At 40.1% G+C, this 17,994-nt stretch overlaps 1 protein-coding gene across 10 annotated transcripts; it reads left to right on the top strand.

Annotated features, from left to right (window-relative positions):
* The first annotated feature begins 517 nt into the window (after window positions 1-517).
* elavl3 (ELAV like neuron-specific RNA binding protein 3) lies at window positions 518-17,856 on the top strand. Of its 10 annotated transcripts, none has more exons than XM_034220404.1 (8): window positions 518-942; window positions 7,516-7,732; window positions 7,824-7,927; window positions 9,996-10,149; window positions 10,268-10,496; window positions 10,747-10,800; window positions 11,361-11,399; window positions 12,188-17,856. In XM_034220404.1, the coding sequence occupies exons 1-8, from the start codon at window positions 934-936 to the stop codon at window positions 12,513-12,515; spliced, it is 1,134 nt and encodes a 377-aa protein (XP_034076295.1). In that variant the 5' UTR covers window positions 518-933; the 3' UTR covers window positions 12,516-17,856. The 10 variants fall into 10 exon arrangements, with proteins under 10 accessions (XP_034076295.1, XP_034076291.1, XP_034076287.1 ...); XM_034220400.1 differs by having other exon boundaries at window positions 12,167-17,856; XM_034220396.1 differs by having other exon boundaries at window positions 7,803-7,927; window positions 12,167-17,856.
* Window positions 17,857-17,994: the final 138 nt, after the last annotated feature.

Below are 17,994 nucleotides of genomic sequence, written 5' to 3'. Positions count from 1 at the left end.
AGTGAAGTTGTTTGCTATGGTTTCAGACAGAAACGTAAATGGAGAATTAGAGAGAAAGGAAGGGGCTGTGCTGTGGGAGAAGTGAGTGTAAAGTGTGGGGAATGAGAAAGACAAGTCTGCTATCTTCTGCTGCACCCATCTGTTTTCAAAGTGCAGGTGGAGCCCCATTCACTGCGCTCTGCATGTGTGTGTGTATGTATGTGTGTGTGTGTGTGTGTGTGTGTGTGTGTGTGTGTGTGTGTGTGTGTGTGTGTGTGTGTGTGTGTGTGTGTGTGTGTGTGTGTGTGTGTGTGTGTGTGTGAAGAGGGGGGCAGGAAGAAAGGAAGGGCAGCGAGAAAAAGGGAGTGGAGAGATGGAAGGGCAGGGATGGAAGAGGGAGGGGAGGGGGGGCTCTTGGTGATCTCTCCTGAAGGGGATAATGGGAGAGGAGCGCATTGCAATGGCTGCCATGTAGTACCCTCCCTGCACAATTAGCCAATCAGCAGCGCGCTCTGCCAGCCAGGAGGACGCATAAAAGAAGAACATTGCAGCAGAGGCACAGAAGGAGAGTGCAAGAGGAGCAGGGAAATACACATAAAAACAGCAGAACCAGAACACCCTCCCCTGGACACACCCTGCTGAGGATCACTGCTTCTCTTTTTTCTGAACCATCGCCCACGCCACTCGGAGAGAACACTCTCCCTCATCATCATCCAGTAGAAAACCCCTTTCTCCTCATTTTCATCCTATAGAGGACACCTACAATCTCAGTGGGCTGAGATTCCCTGGCAAAGATTGTCTTTTTTTCCTTTTTTCTTTTTTTTCTTTTCATTTGGACTCCTGGCAGAAGGGCCATATAATACAAAAAAAGGCCAAATAACACATTAAGACTCAGCATCCAGCTTCAAGACCAGTGGAAGGAAGGACCTAGAATTCTTTCATTGTACGTCAAGAATGGTTACTGTACGTATTACTCTTCTCTTATATTTGTGAAAGAGTTGTTGTGGCAGCATGCTTACGTTGTGTGTTTATGTTGGATGTGTTTTGAACTGCAATGCAATGTGGTGAGATGTAGCTATACACAGATGTATTTCTTATTAGCCTATTGATATATTCCTTGTGGAAACAAATGTCTTTTTAGCGGAGCTTCATGGCTATGCCCACATGCCAAAGCATAGAGGATCTTTGAGATTAGCGTAATACGTGTTTGTCCTTTAGCCTATGCAATGCCGTATTCTTATGATAAGATTAACGATCGATAGTGGCAATTAGAAATCTCACACTGAGTGATGCGCCATGCCGGCTGCGTTCCAGCCTGCAGTCATCATGGGCGATGGATAAAGTCGTTATCCTGCCATTTTAGATAGCACAGCTTTTTGCGTTTATGTATCACAGCCGATACGAGTGCTTAAATGTCGAAGCTTTGATGATATTTGCAAAAATGTTTCCCGAGTAGGCTATAGAGGTTTAGGAATTCCGCAAGATTACTGTGATGGTGATGGAGAGAGGCGACGAGGCACTGGGTTCAGTGGGGGAGGATTTGCTTTATTTGCTGGTGCAGCACAAGGATGTTGGATACGGCTTTCTGAGACAAAACATGATGCCTCGGAGGCTGAGGGCCCATCCAGCAAGGCACAGGAAAAAAGGGTCGAGTCACTCCGGGAGGGGGAGGGGGAGGAGGGAGATTACGCATCCATTGGTTTGCATTGAATCAGACAAAGTCCGAATTCCTCAGGGTTCTCGTTGCGATGCGACCGAGTAAATGGGCTGGAAACCTCTGAGGCCGTGACAGTAAGGACGCACACTGACATCTCCATTTTAAGCACATTTCTTCCAAGTATCGCAAACGTACAAGATGGCCATGCTTGCGTTGCGCGTGTCGGATGAAAGGGATGTGAGCGGTGATAAATTAGCTTTGCTCTGAGCCGACGGCCGGATTGGGCGTGTCTCTGCTGGATTTAAGCACCAAACGAGGGCCTTGAAGCCGCAAAAGGCCCACTCCGATTTACCTCTTGACATGCTGGTTGACAACACAATTTGTTTATTCAAGCAGAGTAATTAAGACACATTTGCATTTAAATTGTAAAAGCCAGGAAAAAAAGATGTAGCCTCGGTCCAACCTTAAAATCACAAGCAGGTGTTAAAAACCCATGAAGTGTAAAATGTAAAATCCCTCAATTTATTGAGTCGAATAGTTTTTTATAATATTGAATTAATTGGAAGTATATCCACACACGGTAGAATGTCAGGGTGTTCAGTCTATGACTAATAGTACACAAGATTAATTATTTAACACATAGTAGGAACAGGATGTGAGAGATGGAGTTGGACCCATAAACAACTTTAAAGTCTCACATCACTGAATTTGAAATGGTCTGAATATTCCTTGGAAAGATATGCAAAATGGGGGTGGACGACACTCATCATCTGTGAGCCTCTGACTGTCCACTTGACACATTTTCAATCCCAGTTTTATTTGTTCTCTTTGTTGTGCATTACCTGCAAGGGACAATCCCTGCAGGCCTAGACAGAATCGACGGTAGCTGTAGCTCCCCTCCACATGTCCGCAGTCCTCCATGCCTGTACCGCAGTGCCAAGCAAATAAAAGCGTTGAGTCAGATAACCTATCCAAGGTACTTACACAATTCAAGGACAAGGGCAGCCGAGGCCATCACTGTAAAGCAGTCTAAATGTTACTTGATGTTGCATTAAAAAAAATTGAATTATATGTAATGGCTGATGATTTGAAAGGTTAGAGGACATTTATATTCTGTATACAATATAAAACAATAAAACGGCTTCAATGAGTATTCTTTTTTACAGTGAAGACATGGCCCTGTCTAACTTATAGGAGACGTTAAATGTAATTATGTTATGTAAGCGGTTAATTGACTCCTGTTGCCAACGACTTCATGTAATTATCAGCAATAAATACAAAGCCTAGGGAAGAAAGAAGTGAATGTAACCATCTATCTCTGAGACGGCAAAATAGTCTGTTTTGTTCTTAGGTAACAAATGTTGATCATACATTTTCTATATTATGACCACAAAAAGGTTTAAATTAATCGAACAACTTGTGATTTCTCTGACATTATGTATAATAGTGTCCATTCCCTCTAGAGTAAAGGCAGTTATCTCGATTTAAAAAATACTGAAAAAAGGCTATTAATTTTATCAATAAAAACGATCAAATCAGCAAATAAATATCTTGTAATTTAGCATTTTTTATTGAACTATCCTGGCGTTTTTGACTTGTGGCTGGCAACTGTAACAGTCATTGTTCCCGGAGAGTCCTGCAGCCCCTGGCCACGACACAAAGCGCCACTGTTTACATTAATATTCATAGTGCTGCCATAGCCTCTGCGAGGCAGAAGAGGAGGAACGGGTGGCTCTTTTGTTTGGTCGTTTCAATACGTTTATTCAGCAAAAAGGCGCTCCGCTTCATGAATGCCTGCAGAGCTTACAAGTCTTGCCCTTTAAAAAAAGGGGGGCTAAATACAAAAACAAGAGGAATCGAGGGATTATGTTTTGCATCTGCCATATTTAAATATCCGCAAAAGTAATTTATTCCTTAATTTCTCGAATGAAAACGTTTTCAAAGTTAACGAAATAAAACGACTCGATGGTCTTTGCTTGATTCTCGGGCCTCTTTGGCCTCACAGCACACCGTCCGAAAGCCACTCCCTTTTTCAGCACGCTGGATAGCACCCCGCATGCTACAAGCACTTGCAGGACACATTTGTCTCCTTGAGCCTTTGACGTTGTCTGCTCCAATCTTATCAAAGCAGCACATACTGAGAGAGCTGAAATATTTTAGAAATCTTTTCTTCTTAGTCTGCAGAGCGGAGAATGGGATGGAGCCTCAGTGCATGGCTGACATGGGCTGTGACTCCTGTCGTCCTGTTGTTTTACAGCTGCCACCATGATCCCTTAAGCTGCAGAGTATGGCTAATGCCCTTTGTTTGAGATAATCCTCTAATCTGTGTTATTTAGAGGGCTCATTTACACTTCAGTCTAGCTTTTAGTTTTAAATCATGCCTTCCAGACAAAAAATCTTTATATAATGCATCATAAAGTGGACTAGAGAAAAGGAAGGAGAAATCATTATCAGCATTGTTGGTTAGAAATATCTAGGTGGATTCCTTCAGTGTTTATTTGGATTCATGATTCACTTTGTTTAGATAATTGTCGTACTTTTTTCACATGAATACATCACATGAATTTAAACCTACAATAAGCCTAAAATGTAGCACGCCCTTTCTCTTTTCTGTGTGCCAAAACAAAATCTTGATGGTGACAATGTCATTTTCTGTCTTAATATCACTTTTAAAATGTGATTCTACGTGTATTGTAAAATATAATGTGGCATATCTCATGTTATAACTGGGAGACGATTACTCTTCAATGCATTATAGCCTCCAGTGCTGTGCTGCATTTGGAGCAGAAATGAATTGAGGAAAGTGGTTTATATCAGAAGACAGAGAACAGTGGCTGCATTTACATTTAGTCATGTAATGCTAGTGTACAGTGTAGGTGGTACGTGTGCTTGGCAGTGGAGGCAGAGCTCTTGTTTGCGTGCAAGTCTGGGTTCATGTGTTTGGCAGAGGAGGCAGGGCTCTTGTTTGCGTGCGAGTCTGGGACCATGTGTGGGCGATGCTGATGCAGTACATTAAATATTAAGGGAGATCTCACAGAACCCCAAAATAGAAAAAAAGCAGTGTGGGACACAAGTGCTACCATAACAACATGGAATCTTTTAGGAATTTTGAAAGATGATTTCTAAAAACAATATATTTTTATTGCAGTTTTCTGTCCATTTTAGTAAGTAAACAAGACATTTTTTGAGAGAGAGAAGCAACAAAGATCCTAAACCATATATATTCCACACTGGAATGTCGGTTACAAGCTGCTCCTGGGTGGACATTTTCATTGTCTTCACTGGTCGAAAATGTCTGGAGTCTGAAGCGGGAGTACATCTAAACTGGGCGTATTATTAATGCAATTGTAGGCTGCAGCTTCCCAATGATTTGTTGTGTCACTGTCATTGTAAATTGTTTACTGCAAACCAAACGCTAGACTATTAGTTATTTTTTATAAATACAATGGCCTAAATATTAAAAAAACTCAGATTTTCTATATTTTTTTGTTTGTTTAAAAGAAAGCTGTTTCTCTCTATTCCTGTATGTGAATCGTAATCTTAGTTGTTGCTTGTGTCAGCCACTCTCAGCGTGTACTCTGTGGGTCTGTGAGTTATATAACGTCACACTGTTCACTGGGGATGTGTGTTCTGCCATGTTGAGGGTTATTTCAGCTGGCGAGTCAAATTTGCCCTAATATGTTTTTTTTCTCCCTATAAAATGCTTTTTGTCATATCTAGGCCATTTTCAGTTGCTCATATTCCTGTTAGTCAGATGTATCACATCGCACAAAAACAACACCTCGATTCAACCTTTTTTACATGTTAAATGTTTCATAATTCCTAATGAAAAAAGATAGTCGGCAGGCATTTAAGCGGTGCATGAAAATCTTGTGACAGATTGCTATCTACGTTGCAATGCCTTTGTGTGTAGATATGTCTGAAGAGTTTTATGTTTAGGCTGTCTTTACTCTCTCACCGTGCTCCTTCTCCCCTTGTCATTATCTATTTGACTTACTGATATTCCCTGCTTCCACAAAGCCATATACTATTAGACACAGAGGAAGACATGTCTGACCTGCATATCTGCTCCTAACAAGCACAGAGACAAACACACTGAAAGTAAGAAAGCCATTCAGCCATTAGAAACAATGCAGTCTTTGAGGGGCTGTTACCTGGGCAACCAGAGTCGAGGTGAGGCTCAAAGCAAGAGCAGGTTACAGAGACGAGGAGAAAATCCAGGTTAGACAAACCCCATCCACAGACGCTGGAAAAAAGAGAGACATATAGACATATAGATCTGAAACAAATGAATTATTTTAGCAATGTGATGGTAACACAGTAAACAAATCCTGTACTCACAAAACAGTGGTGGATTCACAAGAGATGGTGAGCTGGGAATTCAATTAACAACCTGACAGAAAATTATTAATTGTGATCATTCTGCGGTTAACATAAAAAGAGAAATACTTATAAAAGTAAAAGCTTATTGTTAGTTATCTCGGGAAGTAATCAAAAAAAATCCAATAAAGGAAAACCTTCAAATATAATTAATGATAATAGATAAAAATGAAATCCCTTTTTTACTTGCAGTCAGAGGAGATTTATTAAACTTTATTGACATACATAAATCTCCAAGCTCCAATGGATCAAACCAAGAATCTGACAGAACAATTTATATAATGGGAATACTACCAAACTGTTTATGCATTTCAATTGTATATCCAGACACCCCACACTTTTATTTAAAAAATAAAAAAGGATACAGGCATTTTGATACAGTCAACTGTAAAATGTACTTCAAATGCACACACAGTAATGTTAAAGAGGCCAATTTTATTTGCATGAGCCAACAACGATAACCTAAATATAAACATGCTTATTTACGATGACATGTGCAATGAATTCAATATTTAATCAAATGATGTTTGAACATGAAAATAACACAGATGCAAATGAAAAAAAAGACTTGTCCTTTCATTTAATGTGCACAAGAAAATAGGATGTATACATATTTTTGATAATAAGTCTGAACATTTAGTTATTTCTTCAAATCTTCAAATCAAATCACTGCAGCGTTAAAACATTAGCATCACACTTAGGAACAAGACGACAAACACCTTGAAATGATCTGTCCTTAGTTTAAAATACAGAGTTTGCAGTGATTTTCCATGTAGATTTACACCAGAGATAATGATCAAGACACAGAGAAGTGGGTGTTGAGAGGAAAGGGAAAGTGGAGCAGGAAGTTTTGTTTTTGGCAACACAGATGTTGCTTGAGGAGCCGCTGTGGATCAAATTAAGCAACACGGTGTACTCCAGAGCAACACAAACACTATACTGTGCACTAACCAACGCCTTTACTCTACTTACAAAAATAAGTCATCTGACCACAAAGACATCTGAACAAGATCTTGGGAACACAAGTGTAATTCAACCTTATTTTTCTACCAAACCGTGATATTCCTTATTTCCTGTAAATCTCTTTAACACAACCCTCCTTTTGTCCGTCATCTCGTAAACCACTGGCACCGTCAAACTCCCCCAGCCTCACACACCACCATCACTATTATCCATCCCTGTGTAATGATGTAATGGTGTTTGACCCTGGAAGAGATAGGGGGAGGGGAGAAGTAAGGAAAAAGGGACTGTGACATCTGCAGGACCAGAGGCAGGGAGCGAGAGAAGGGGAAGATGGGGTAAAAGTGGGGGAGGGGAGATAATGAATCAAACCGTGTATCCATCTCCATTTTAGCAATGCTGATTTCTGACCTTTCCCTCTGACAGTGACAGAGTGGACAGTCTGTGCGCGTGTCTTGTGTGTATAGTTTATGTGAAAAAACACTCCTTTTCTGTCTCTTTGTGAATTATGAATCTAACCCCACCCTCTTCCTCAGCAGATAATCAGCACCATGGAAACCCAGGTGTCCAACGGTCCAAGCGGAACCAGTCTGCCAAACGGTCCAGTCATTAGCACCAATGGCTCCACAGACGACAGCAAAACCAACCTGATCGTCAACTATCTGCCTCAGAACATGACCCAGGAAGAGTTCAAAAGTTTGTTTGGCAGCATTGGAGAGATCGAGTCCTGCAAGCTGGTCAGAGACAAGATAACAGGTACTACTCTTTGTCCACATCCGGAAAAAAATAACTTTACGACTGGCTCTTAAAATCACTGACATTTCAGGGGGTCTTTCTTTGTCTCCAGGTCAGAGTTTGGGATATGGTTTCGTAAACTATGTGGATCCAAACGATGCAGATAAGGCCATCAACACACTGAATGGTCTCAAGCTGCAGACTAAAACAATCAAGGTGAGCTTTCTACAATAATCGCATTTTTTTTCTTAAGCATTCTTCAAACCGCGCAAGACAAAAAGAAAGGAAGTCGAGATTGTGTCAAGGGTGTGAGGGGGGCGGGGTGGGGTTGCTAAGAGAGGTGGCGACAGACGTGACAGAGGGAGGGGAGGAAAATGGGGAGGAGGAGGCAGAAGGGAGCGGTCGCCAGAACAAAGGAAGTAGAGAAAGGGTGAAAAGAGCAGGAGAGTGTGGAGGTCAGAAAGCAAGAGGCCGACAGCATGCAGAGGTTATTGTGATGGAAATGTAATTAGGAAGGCAGGCTGTGGTGCACTAGGGTCAGTCCTGGTTACCCCATCTGCCTCTTATCCAGGCTAATTAGGGGCCTTCTTTGTCCCAAAATCAGATGAGGGAAAGAGGGGGCATATTATAAAGACACCACTTCCTTCCATCCCCCTAAGTAGATCAAAGATTCAGACAGAACTGCAGGATTGAGAAATCAAATCTCTGAGAAAGCAGAGCAGGTGATCTTCCAACAGCTGTCCATGAAGAGGGACTTTAATTCTGATGAACGGCTGACTGAAAAAACTAGCTTTAATGAGGAAGTCAAGAGCTGGATTTGGGTTTCATCATTTCATAATTATGAAATATCCTGCGTGCAAAATATTGTGCACAAATAAAATTATTTCTGACTCTGGAACAACCATGTAGAAAAGGTGTTGATGTTAATCTTATGTTATGACATTCAATAATCATTCAATGTATCTATACATACATCACTTGATCTTTAAATTACATTTGTATTTCCTTATTCTCCAGTGTTAAAAAATAACTCCTCTGCTCAAAAGCATAGTTTTATCGGATTTTACAGAATGCTTAAATAAAGAGGGGCGGCGCTGTGAGGGAGGGGGGGGGGCAGCAGTGAAAGGGTAGGGGGTAGCTCGGAGAGCAGAATGCCAATGACAGGATTAGAGGCCATATGGGCTTCAGGCACCATCTGTACTGTGGGAGCGACAGGGAGAGGGTTAATTATAGGGCAGCCTCTGGTCCCGGAACACAGCGACTCCCCCCTGACTCACCCAGAACACCCTAATCACTGCACCACACAACCCTCCTGCTCACACAGTCCGTCTGTGTACACAATAGACACTGGTGTTCAGTAGTGACGGATAAAATCAGAACACCTGTATTCATCTGAAAGATAATATACAAGTCCTTTTAATTCAAATTCAAAGCTTTCTTTGTGCCTAAGCAAATCAGATTACAGCTGTCTTAAAATAGTACAATTCGCTAATATGTATATTTGTCACACCAATACATATGCATATAAGAAATGTGTGTGTGTGTGTGTGTGTGTGTGTGTGTGTGTGTGTGTGTGTGTGTGTGTGTGTATGTGTGTGTGTGTGTGTGTGTGTGTGTGTGTGTGTGTGTGTGTGTGTGTGTGTGTGTGTCAGTGTTTTCAAGTTTTCGAGGATCTTGCAAGTCTTGTGATGCCCTTACATTGTGTGCTGTTTGCCAGTGGAGCATTTCTCCCCCAGAGGATAGAGACAAAGGAAAGAGGCAGGACAGCTCAGCCTATCTCACACAACACTCACTCTGTCTCTCCATCACACACAATCACAGCACTTCCAACAATACACTGAACTGGATTATCTGTCACACATGTGTTCGCATGCTCCCATAAACACAAAAACAAGAATGTTTTTGTGCCCTTTTTAAAACAATCAATTCAATATTTATCTGCAGTACGAAAGTAGACCAACAGAGAACCATAAGGGATATAAGCACAGACACACCAAAAATGGCTGTGCACTAATTAAGCCACCAGTGATTTCAGGCAAAATACATCAACTAACTGATGCTTTTCAGTGCAAAACAAAGCTTACACTTAGGCGTGTTAGCTGATGATCAGTATGAGTGTGGGTCAACAGATATTTAAGAGAAAGAGGAAAAAAGGAGAATATTTGTTGACACTCCAATGACATCTGTTTTTTTTCAATATGTTTCCCTAATTTAAGCCATCTGAAACTTTGTGATTTTGGGGTACATAAATGTAATCAAATGTTTTTTTTTGTTGGTGTTAAAGGTATCATATGCCCGGCCAAGCTCGGCTTCCATCCGTGATGCCAACCTTTACGTGAGTGGACTCCCCAAAACCATGAACCAGAAGGACATGGAGCAGCTGTTCTCCCAATACGGTCGCATCATCACATCCCGTATCCTAGTGGACCAAGTCACAGGTAAGGCCTTACATCATGTCCCACGAAAAAGCCATTCCATGTCTGTAAGAAAGACTGTTAGGCAGAAACCGTCATGGATGCCAAGGTAGTAACATTTTTTTCTTATTCTAAATCGGAGCAGGCATATCACGAGGAGTGGGCTTCATCCGGTTTGATAAGCGCAATGAGGCAGAGGAGGCCATCAAAGGTCTGAACGGACAGAAGCCTTTGGGGGCCGCGGAGCCCATCACTGTCAAGTTTGCCAACAACCCCAGCCAGAAGACAGGCCAGGCCTTACTGACTCAGCTGTACCAGACTGCTGCCCGCCGCTACACAGGTCCGCTGCACCACCAGACTCAGCGTTTCAGGTACTGAACCTCCGGCAGACTCACACCACCTAAGAGTGCTAAGGCATATCAGATGAAGTCGCACGCCCCACAAACAGCAAGTGGGAAAATGTGTATTCAAAAGAAATTCAAATTCAAAACAACCGTTTCTGTCTATACTAACAAATTGTTCCTTGAAGCAATATTATTGCTTTACAGTACAGAAGGAATTGGCAATATTGCATTGTCCCTCCTTCTCACTCTTTCTCTCTGACTTTCTTTGAAACTGCAGCATGATCCCTTCACTTGGAAAGGGACCAGATCCAAATAACAGCTCAAAACCAATGTAAGAGACCAGACTTTTCCAAATACAATTTAAAAAACAAAACAACAAAGCTAAATAAATACTGGTTTAGGAAGAATGACTCTGAACCTTTAAAGTTTGTCTTTACAACATAATGGGCATAATATAGAGTGAAATTGTCAGATGTCGGCCACATCTATACATTGATATTTTTGAATAAAGGTTCAAAGGCTTTCAGAAGTAAATATGTTTATATAACCTCATAAACAATTGTAGATCAGGGCATGCTAACTTATTCATTATGGCTAATTACTTTTTATCAGTAGATGTGAAATGGCCTAGGATACAGATTTTGTTAAAGGGGGATCTATTTTGGAGTTTAACCAACCGAACTCGACAAACAATAAATACCAGCTGAGACATACTCACAGGAGTTTTTTTAGACGCCATCAGTTTGTGGTTGGATGGTTTGGGACTGCGATGCAGTGGAGGATGCCCTCTGGAGGCCGCTGAAGAAACAACATGTTGACTGAAAGCCCCCCTTCCTTGTAGATCTCATAACTAACTTTTGCATCCCCTTCATTTTCCCTCTTGCGTTGCAGACTCGACAATTTACTAAACGCCAGCTACGGAGTCAAGAGGTAAATGCCAAAGGTGTATTTTCAAAAGCATCCATGCCAAATTAAAACCTCAAACAAAGTGCCTGGAATACCACCTGCTGACTTCATCTCGAAATCAGATCAAATGGCCACAATTCTTAATACCCACTGCCCATATAAACCATGTTACAGAAGCAGCCTAGACAACAAAATACTATCAGTAATGCAATGATGCAAGCTTCTAACAGCAGGGTATTCTGGCATGACTTTGTTTAACCTTTTCGTTCTTTTCATTTCAATTAATAGAAATAATTTATATGTATTTATTTCTGAACTAACATTGTCAGTTTCAGTTGCTTTAATGTCCCTTTTTTTCACCAGCATGGACATACCAGATTCCGTTTGCGTCTCCTCTGTTTGCTCCAGTTTGTGTATGATTTGATTTGATTCGAATTTGCTTTTCATCCCTCTCTAGGTTTCTGTGTTTTATTCAATACTGTGGTTTCTGTTGAACATTGTGAATCATGTTTAATTATTCCAGAGGCTTTGGTCAGCAGAGAAAAATGAGAAAAATATTCACAGTGTGTGGGTGTCAGTGTCTCAGGGCACACAGTATAATTCTGTATAAAAGCAGGTAGTTTGGAGCCACTGCGGTGCCCACACATATTTATCTACTTACTGTACAGCAGAGGGGATGGAGATAGAGTCTCCCGACTCCAATCTTTATCACTTCTCACAGAAACAAGCCCATAAGAGACAGTATAGAGAACTGGATTCTGTGTAGAACTTCAGAATGACACCCATGGTAGCTCTCCTACTCTCTTCCCCAGATTCTCCCCCATCACCATTGACAGCATGACCAGCCTTGCGGGCGTCAACCTTACCGGTCCAACTGGAGCCGGCTGGTGCATCTTTGTGTACAACCTGTCCCCAGAGGCGGACGAGAGCGTCCTGTGGCAGCTCTTTGGGCCATTCGGCGCAGTCACCAATGTCAAGGTCATCCGTGACTTCACCACCAACAAATGTAAGGGCTTTGGCTTCGTCACCATGACCAACTACGATGAAGCTGCCATGGCTATCGCTAGCCTTAATGGCTACCGCCTTGGCGACCGCGTGCTGCAGGTTTCCTTCAAGACCAGCAAGCAGCACAAGGCCTGAGAGAGAGGCTGCGGGCACCAAGCTCCTTCGACCTGCAGGGAGCCCCCTGAGCTCCCTGCGACATCACTCTACATGGGCCTGGACTGAGTCTCTCTCTGACACATTCACACACAAATCCATAATATATTATCACAAACACAGACATGCAGATACAGGCATACACGCACAGACATAACCAAACATATCCATACGCGCAAGCATACACAATTCAGAGTATCAAACAAACACACTAGTGGAGTTTTTATTTTCTCTTTACACAACATGCTAGTCCTTCCCTATATTTGCCTGGATTGAATTAGAAGGGGTACGTAGCTGGTTTGTTGGGTAGGAGCAAGAGCTATCTATTTAGGAGACAGTCTAACGAATGTGACAGAGAATGTGTACTGAGTGCTTTGATTGAATTCAGGCAAATAATGACAACTGATGAACAAAACGATCAAAAATTTAAAATGAACAAATATGTGCAATTTACCCAAACTCTTACCCCACCATCTCTCCTATTATCTTGCTGGAGAGGATGTAGTCACTTTTTTTACACTTGGGCATTTTGAATCAGCGATTTTTTTAGATCAAAGAAAATGAAATTAAAAAACAGTGTTCTCTTATATACGTCTATTAAAAATATAACTATATATTCAATATTTAAGGTGGTTATAATAGCCGAGTATGTAAGCATTTTCTAGAAACGTTGACTACTGTTTCCTGACCTGCATTAGGTGGTGCCTAGCGTAAAAGCAGTTCCTCTACCATATCTGATTAGCTCAGACCCAATAAGATTTAGGCTAACCAATGAAAACTGGTCACAGAAAAGAGTAGTCCGAAAGCCATCAGAATGCCTCTTTCCCTCACAGTCTCACACCAAACAACATTAAGAGTACACTTCTGTATCACTGAAACACAGTTCAATAACTAGAAGATATATTAAGTCAAACATAGCAAACGTTCCTGTATTCTAATCTATCCTTAGGATGGGTTCAACACAAGCAGACTGTCTGTGAACTTAGAGCAGAGTGGCAGTGCTCCCATGGTGACAGTGTTCATTAGTAAATCTCTAATGGGCGAGAGTGCGACGAGTACAAGGGGAAAACCGGCTCACCATAACACAGCCACGTCAGAGGAAAATACCGGTGTTTTTTCACTTTTTGCAAAGAAATGTATTTCTCAGCACATTAACGACAGGCCTTTTTACTCTGGATGGAATTGTCAGCCATGATTTGGTGCGATATCCCTTTAACACAAAGGCCATCTTTCGTCAAGAGAACAAAGCATACAAGACATCCAAATTATAATGCTCTTGCTTTGATTATGAAAGTTACAGCAAGACAGGACTTCTAGGATTTAGATTAATAACTATAAATGGAGGCAGGAATTTGATGGTTTGAATGGGATTAAGACCCAAGAAGCAGCTACAAGTAACTCAGAAGAAAATGTCAAACAATACACCCCATTGACTGAACAATGGTCTATGCTGCTCTGCAGAGATATAACGTACATGAGCAAAAACTCAAGAGCACCGGTATTATTCTTCAGTCTAGTGCACAGATAGAAGCTCCCAGGATAAATTAGGTCAAATTGTTACCATTCAGTTGAGCACATCTACAGAACCAACATGCATAGAGCAGATTAGTAGGACTGCAGTTCCAAGTGACTGAATATTTAAAACTGACTTAGAGTCTCGTGTGTGAGCGATAATATATGGCAATGTTCAAATGATCACTGATCCTTGGAGGAAAAAGATTAATAGTTCCTCTAGCTTTGCCAAATGCTCCTCAGTTTTATTTAAAACCGCTAAATTCTCTTAAAAGCTTCCAAGAAACATTGTACTCCTGCCCTCTTAAAAGATGACTGTACAACATCAAGCCTGCAAATAAGTGTCATAATAATACATCTGTTTACAACAGAAAGGTATTTATTTATCTGCTTTAGATCTATTTGACACTTTCACAAAAATAGCATTACTCAAAATATCCCCAACCCAATTGCATGAAAATTATTTATGGCACCCTTGATGAAACATTAAGGCCAACCTGTCTAGATGAAACGTCTGTTACAGACCAGACTTACGATTTACCGTGGGGAGAGCTAATGTCTTTCAATATCAAGACATCTGCACATGATAATAGATTAAATAAGGTCAACTATATTCAAGACATTTTTGCTTTTGCTTTTCTAAATGACGCTGTGTTAGCCAAAGAGGACGATCTCTTTGAAAGGATTACATTAGAGATAAATCTATTTTTATACATACAAAGGAACAAGACCTTGTGCTGAATTTTTACAGATTCTTAAGCTTGGAAAAATTGGGACATCGCATGGCTTTATTTTAAACCCTCTGATCTTTGCAGAGCAAGGGGGAATAAGCATGCGGTGTATGGGTGGGGATTTAGGGAAGGGGCGAAGGAGCATCGTATCTCATACAAACTTAACCGTTCAAGCATATCACAACAATTGAAATTAACTAACAAAAGTAAATTAGATGTAAAAAAGCTAAATTCAACACTTGAGTATGTAACCTGACAGACACATCTATACTTCTTAGTGCTTATACACACTCTCATCTCTTGTCCTGAAGTTGTGTACAGTGTTGCTTCCACCATGGTGCAGTGAAGTGAAGTTCTTTGACTTGAGAATCCCAGACAAAGCTGCAGTGAGACCGGCTCATCGCTCAGCTGAACAAACGAATAGCTGCTTGCAAATGAAAAAGGTAAAATGCAGATTCAAACAGTGATACAGATTCATATGAACACTGAGCATGGCTCGTTATGATTAGATAGATTTGATTTTTGCCAAAGAATTGCTTTGCAAGTCAGTACCAAGAAGGATAAATTAAGACTAACTATATTATTCCCTGAGTAATTGCTGTACAAATCTATGTTATTTATTGAATAAGGACCCTCTACAATTTCCGTTATCATTACTTTTAAATATCTAAGTTGCACATATCAGTTTGCATTAGTAAATCCTATAACCACTAAACCAAATGCTAAAATGAAACAGTTGCAAGCAATCCCATTTGCACAAATTGTATGCACACACCGAATGATAGAAAAAAACATATCAAAATATAAATTACGATGAATCAGACAAAGTACAAATTTGATGCATTCTTATAATGTTTCCCCCCCCAAACTTTATATCATCTGCTTTGTTTTGTGACTAATTGAATCCTTTAAAACCGTTAACTTTGCACCACTTACTCTGGCATCTTTCGATCTGTTTCCCCCCCGAAATACTCTAAATGATTGTCGCTGACGTTTCCGGAGATGACCACAAAAATGGCTAATCTAGCCATTTTGGGTCGAGCAAATTGGAAGAAATATAGGACTGAGCACTTGGTCAGATCAGTGATAGACGTTAGAAAAAACCTAGATAACAGGCCACGTTGAACTGCAGCTGGAGTTGTTTACCCAGTCATGTCCGATGTAGTACAGTCAACCCACAAACCAAACCCACAGCCCCAAACGACCTTTCATACAGTCGATACCAAGACCTACACCTGATGTACAGTAGAGAGCCAAGGACCATGGCAGGAAACAGTACTACACTGCTTGAGCAACAACAATATTCATTTAAAAAGACAAAAAAAACTTTCCTATGGAACAGTAAGTGCAATGTGCTTTGTTTTTATATTGACTGAGATCAAATGATATATATTTTTAAAAAAAGAAATTAAACGTCACACTGAAAAGGTTTGCGGAATAGTAAAAGTTCAGACAAAAACATTAAAATGAACGGACTCATTAAGAAAATAAAACAAGCAATGAGAGGTCTGATCTGTACATTTCCATAATCACTTCCTTAGCCCCTAATTTGTGCTCTGACCATGAAAGCTCAAAGAAACTGCATATTTGGCTGACTCAATAGAGCAATTCAATGACCTTGAAAGGAATACTGTCTAATATATCATCAGTTTTTAGCCCATGTCAATTTCAAATATCATTTCTTTCCTGTAACCTATTGATTTCATTTACATATCAAGACTCACTTGTTGAATTAGCGTATTTGTGTTGTTGATGTTGCCATATAGAACACACATGGGTCAAAGATTATGTTTGGTTGCATTGATTGGGTACAGTTTGTTATTTTTCTTCATTATTTAATTAGTTGCAGTTTTACAGTGTATGCAGAGTTTAGACTTAGTTAGATTTTTTTATTTCAATCAAACTGTGTTCAATTGTGTTTGTAAAAGTCTGTGGTAGCTTTTGTTGCAACATAAAATAATTTAAACAGAAAAAATTCAAAATAGCGCCAACAAACTTGTATTATTTGGGCGACTTTAAGCTTGTAGTTTTAACTTATTGTTAACTTAAAAACTATTTATTATGATTATTATTATTATTATTGCCTCGTATAAAGTATGTTTTGTGTATATTTATGGTTTATTTCATTATATTTGCAAGTTTAAAAGATTTTAAGTTTGCCAAAATTGTGGTTACACCATTACGTTTCTTAAAAAGGGGGACAAATAGAAAAACAGCTTTAGAAGTACGATTTGGAAACGTTCTCCATAGTCAAAGAATGCACTGCTATATTTAACTAATTGAAGTGTATAAACATACATGCTGTGTGCTAGATGTTATGCCTTTACTGCCTGTGTTCTGTTTGTCTTGTTAAATGAAAATCTTTTAATTATTTAATCTAATCACAGTCTTGTTTTTTCAACCACTCTATGAACCCCTGAGACATGGGACAGTCCCTGTAGCGAGGTTTTGGAACATTTGATGGTCCAAAAACTAGCCAGGAACAAAAAGGGATGTCTTAGGTTTGATAGCTCACAAGATGCTTTCCTGTTTATGCTGATGGGTTGATAAAAAAAAGATATTAAGGGTTTGTTTCTGTAACAGCATTGTAATACTGAGATCATCTGAATTGAAACTAAGATGTTCTTTAGTCCCGAGATGCGTTTAAAAAACCCAGCAAAGACCTTCGGCAACAATATTACAGAGCTCAGAAAAGCTGCAGGAAGGTTTTCTTGGGTGTCTCTAGGGGAGTAAAGGGGTGAGTGGTCCTTCTGTTTCTCAACCAACTGTATTTTGTGTCTATTTATTTAGAAGAGGGGACGCAGTAACTTAGTGATGTTTTTCTTACATTTTCCTGGAATGGTAGAACAAATCAAAAGGTGAAAATGATCAAAACAGTTCAAAATCTCATACTTCCAAACATGACCAAATGAACAATGTCAAAATTTAACAAAGAAAAAAAAAATAAACCTTTCAGTTTAGTCTAGGATATTTATTACTGGGATTTCAGCTGAAGACGCTTGAAGACTTTTTCATGGAATTGTTTAATTATTTGTACTTTACATGCCAGAAAAAAATAAAATAAAAGTTACAAATATTGAGTGATCCCGTTTTTATTGACTGAGATTGTTGAATGTTATCACTGAACACTTCTGCCCATGCCAGGTTGTTTCATTAGACTCTATAATTAGTTATGCAATAGGTCTTTTACAAGGTGTATATTTTATATGAATTAAATA

This window comes from Gymnodraco acuticeps, unplaced genomic scaffold (genome assembly GCF_902827175.1).
Source record: "Gymnodraco acuticeps unplaced genomic scaffold, fGymAcu1.1, whole genome shotgun sequence".
NCBI lineage: Eukaryota > Metazoa > Chordata > Actinopteri > Perciformes > Bathydraconidae > Gymnodraco > Gymnodraco acuticeps.
The sequence above is the reverse complement of the archived record's forward strand: the minus strand, read 5'-3'. Positions and strand labels throughout refer to the sequence as shown.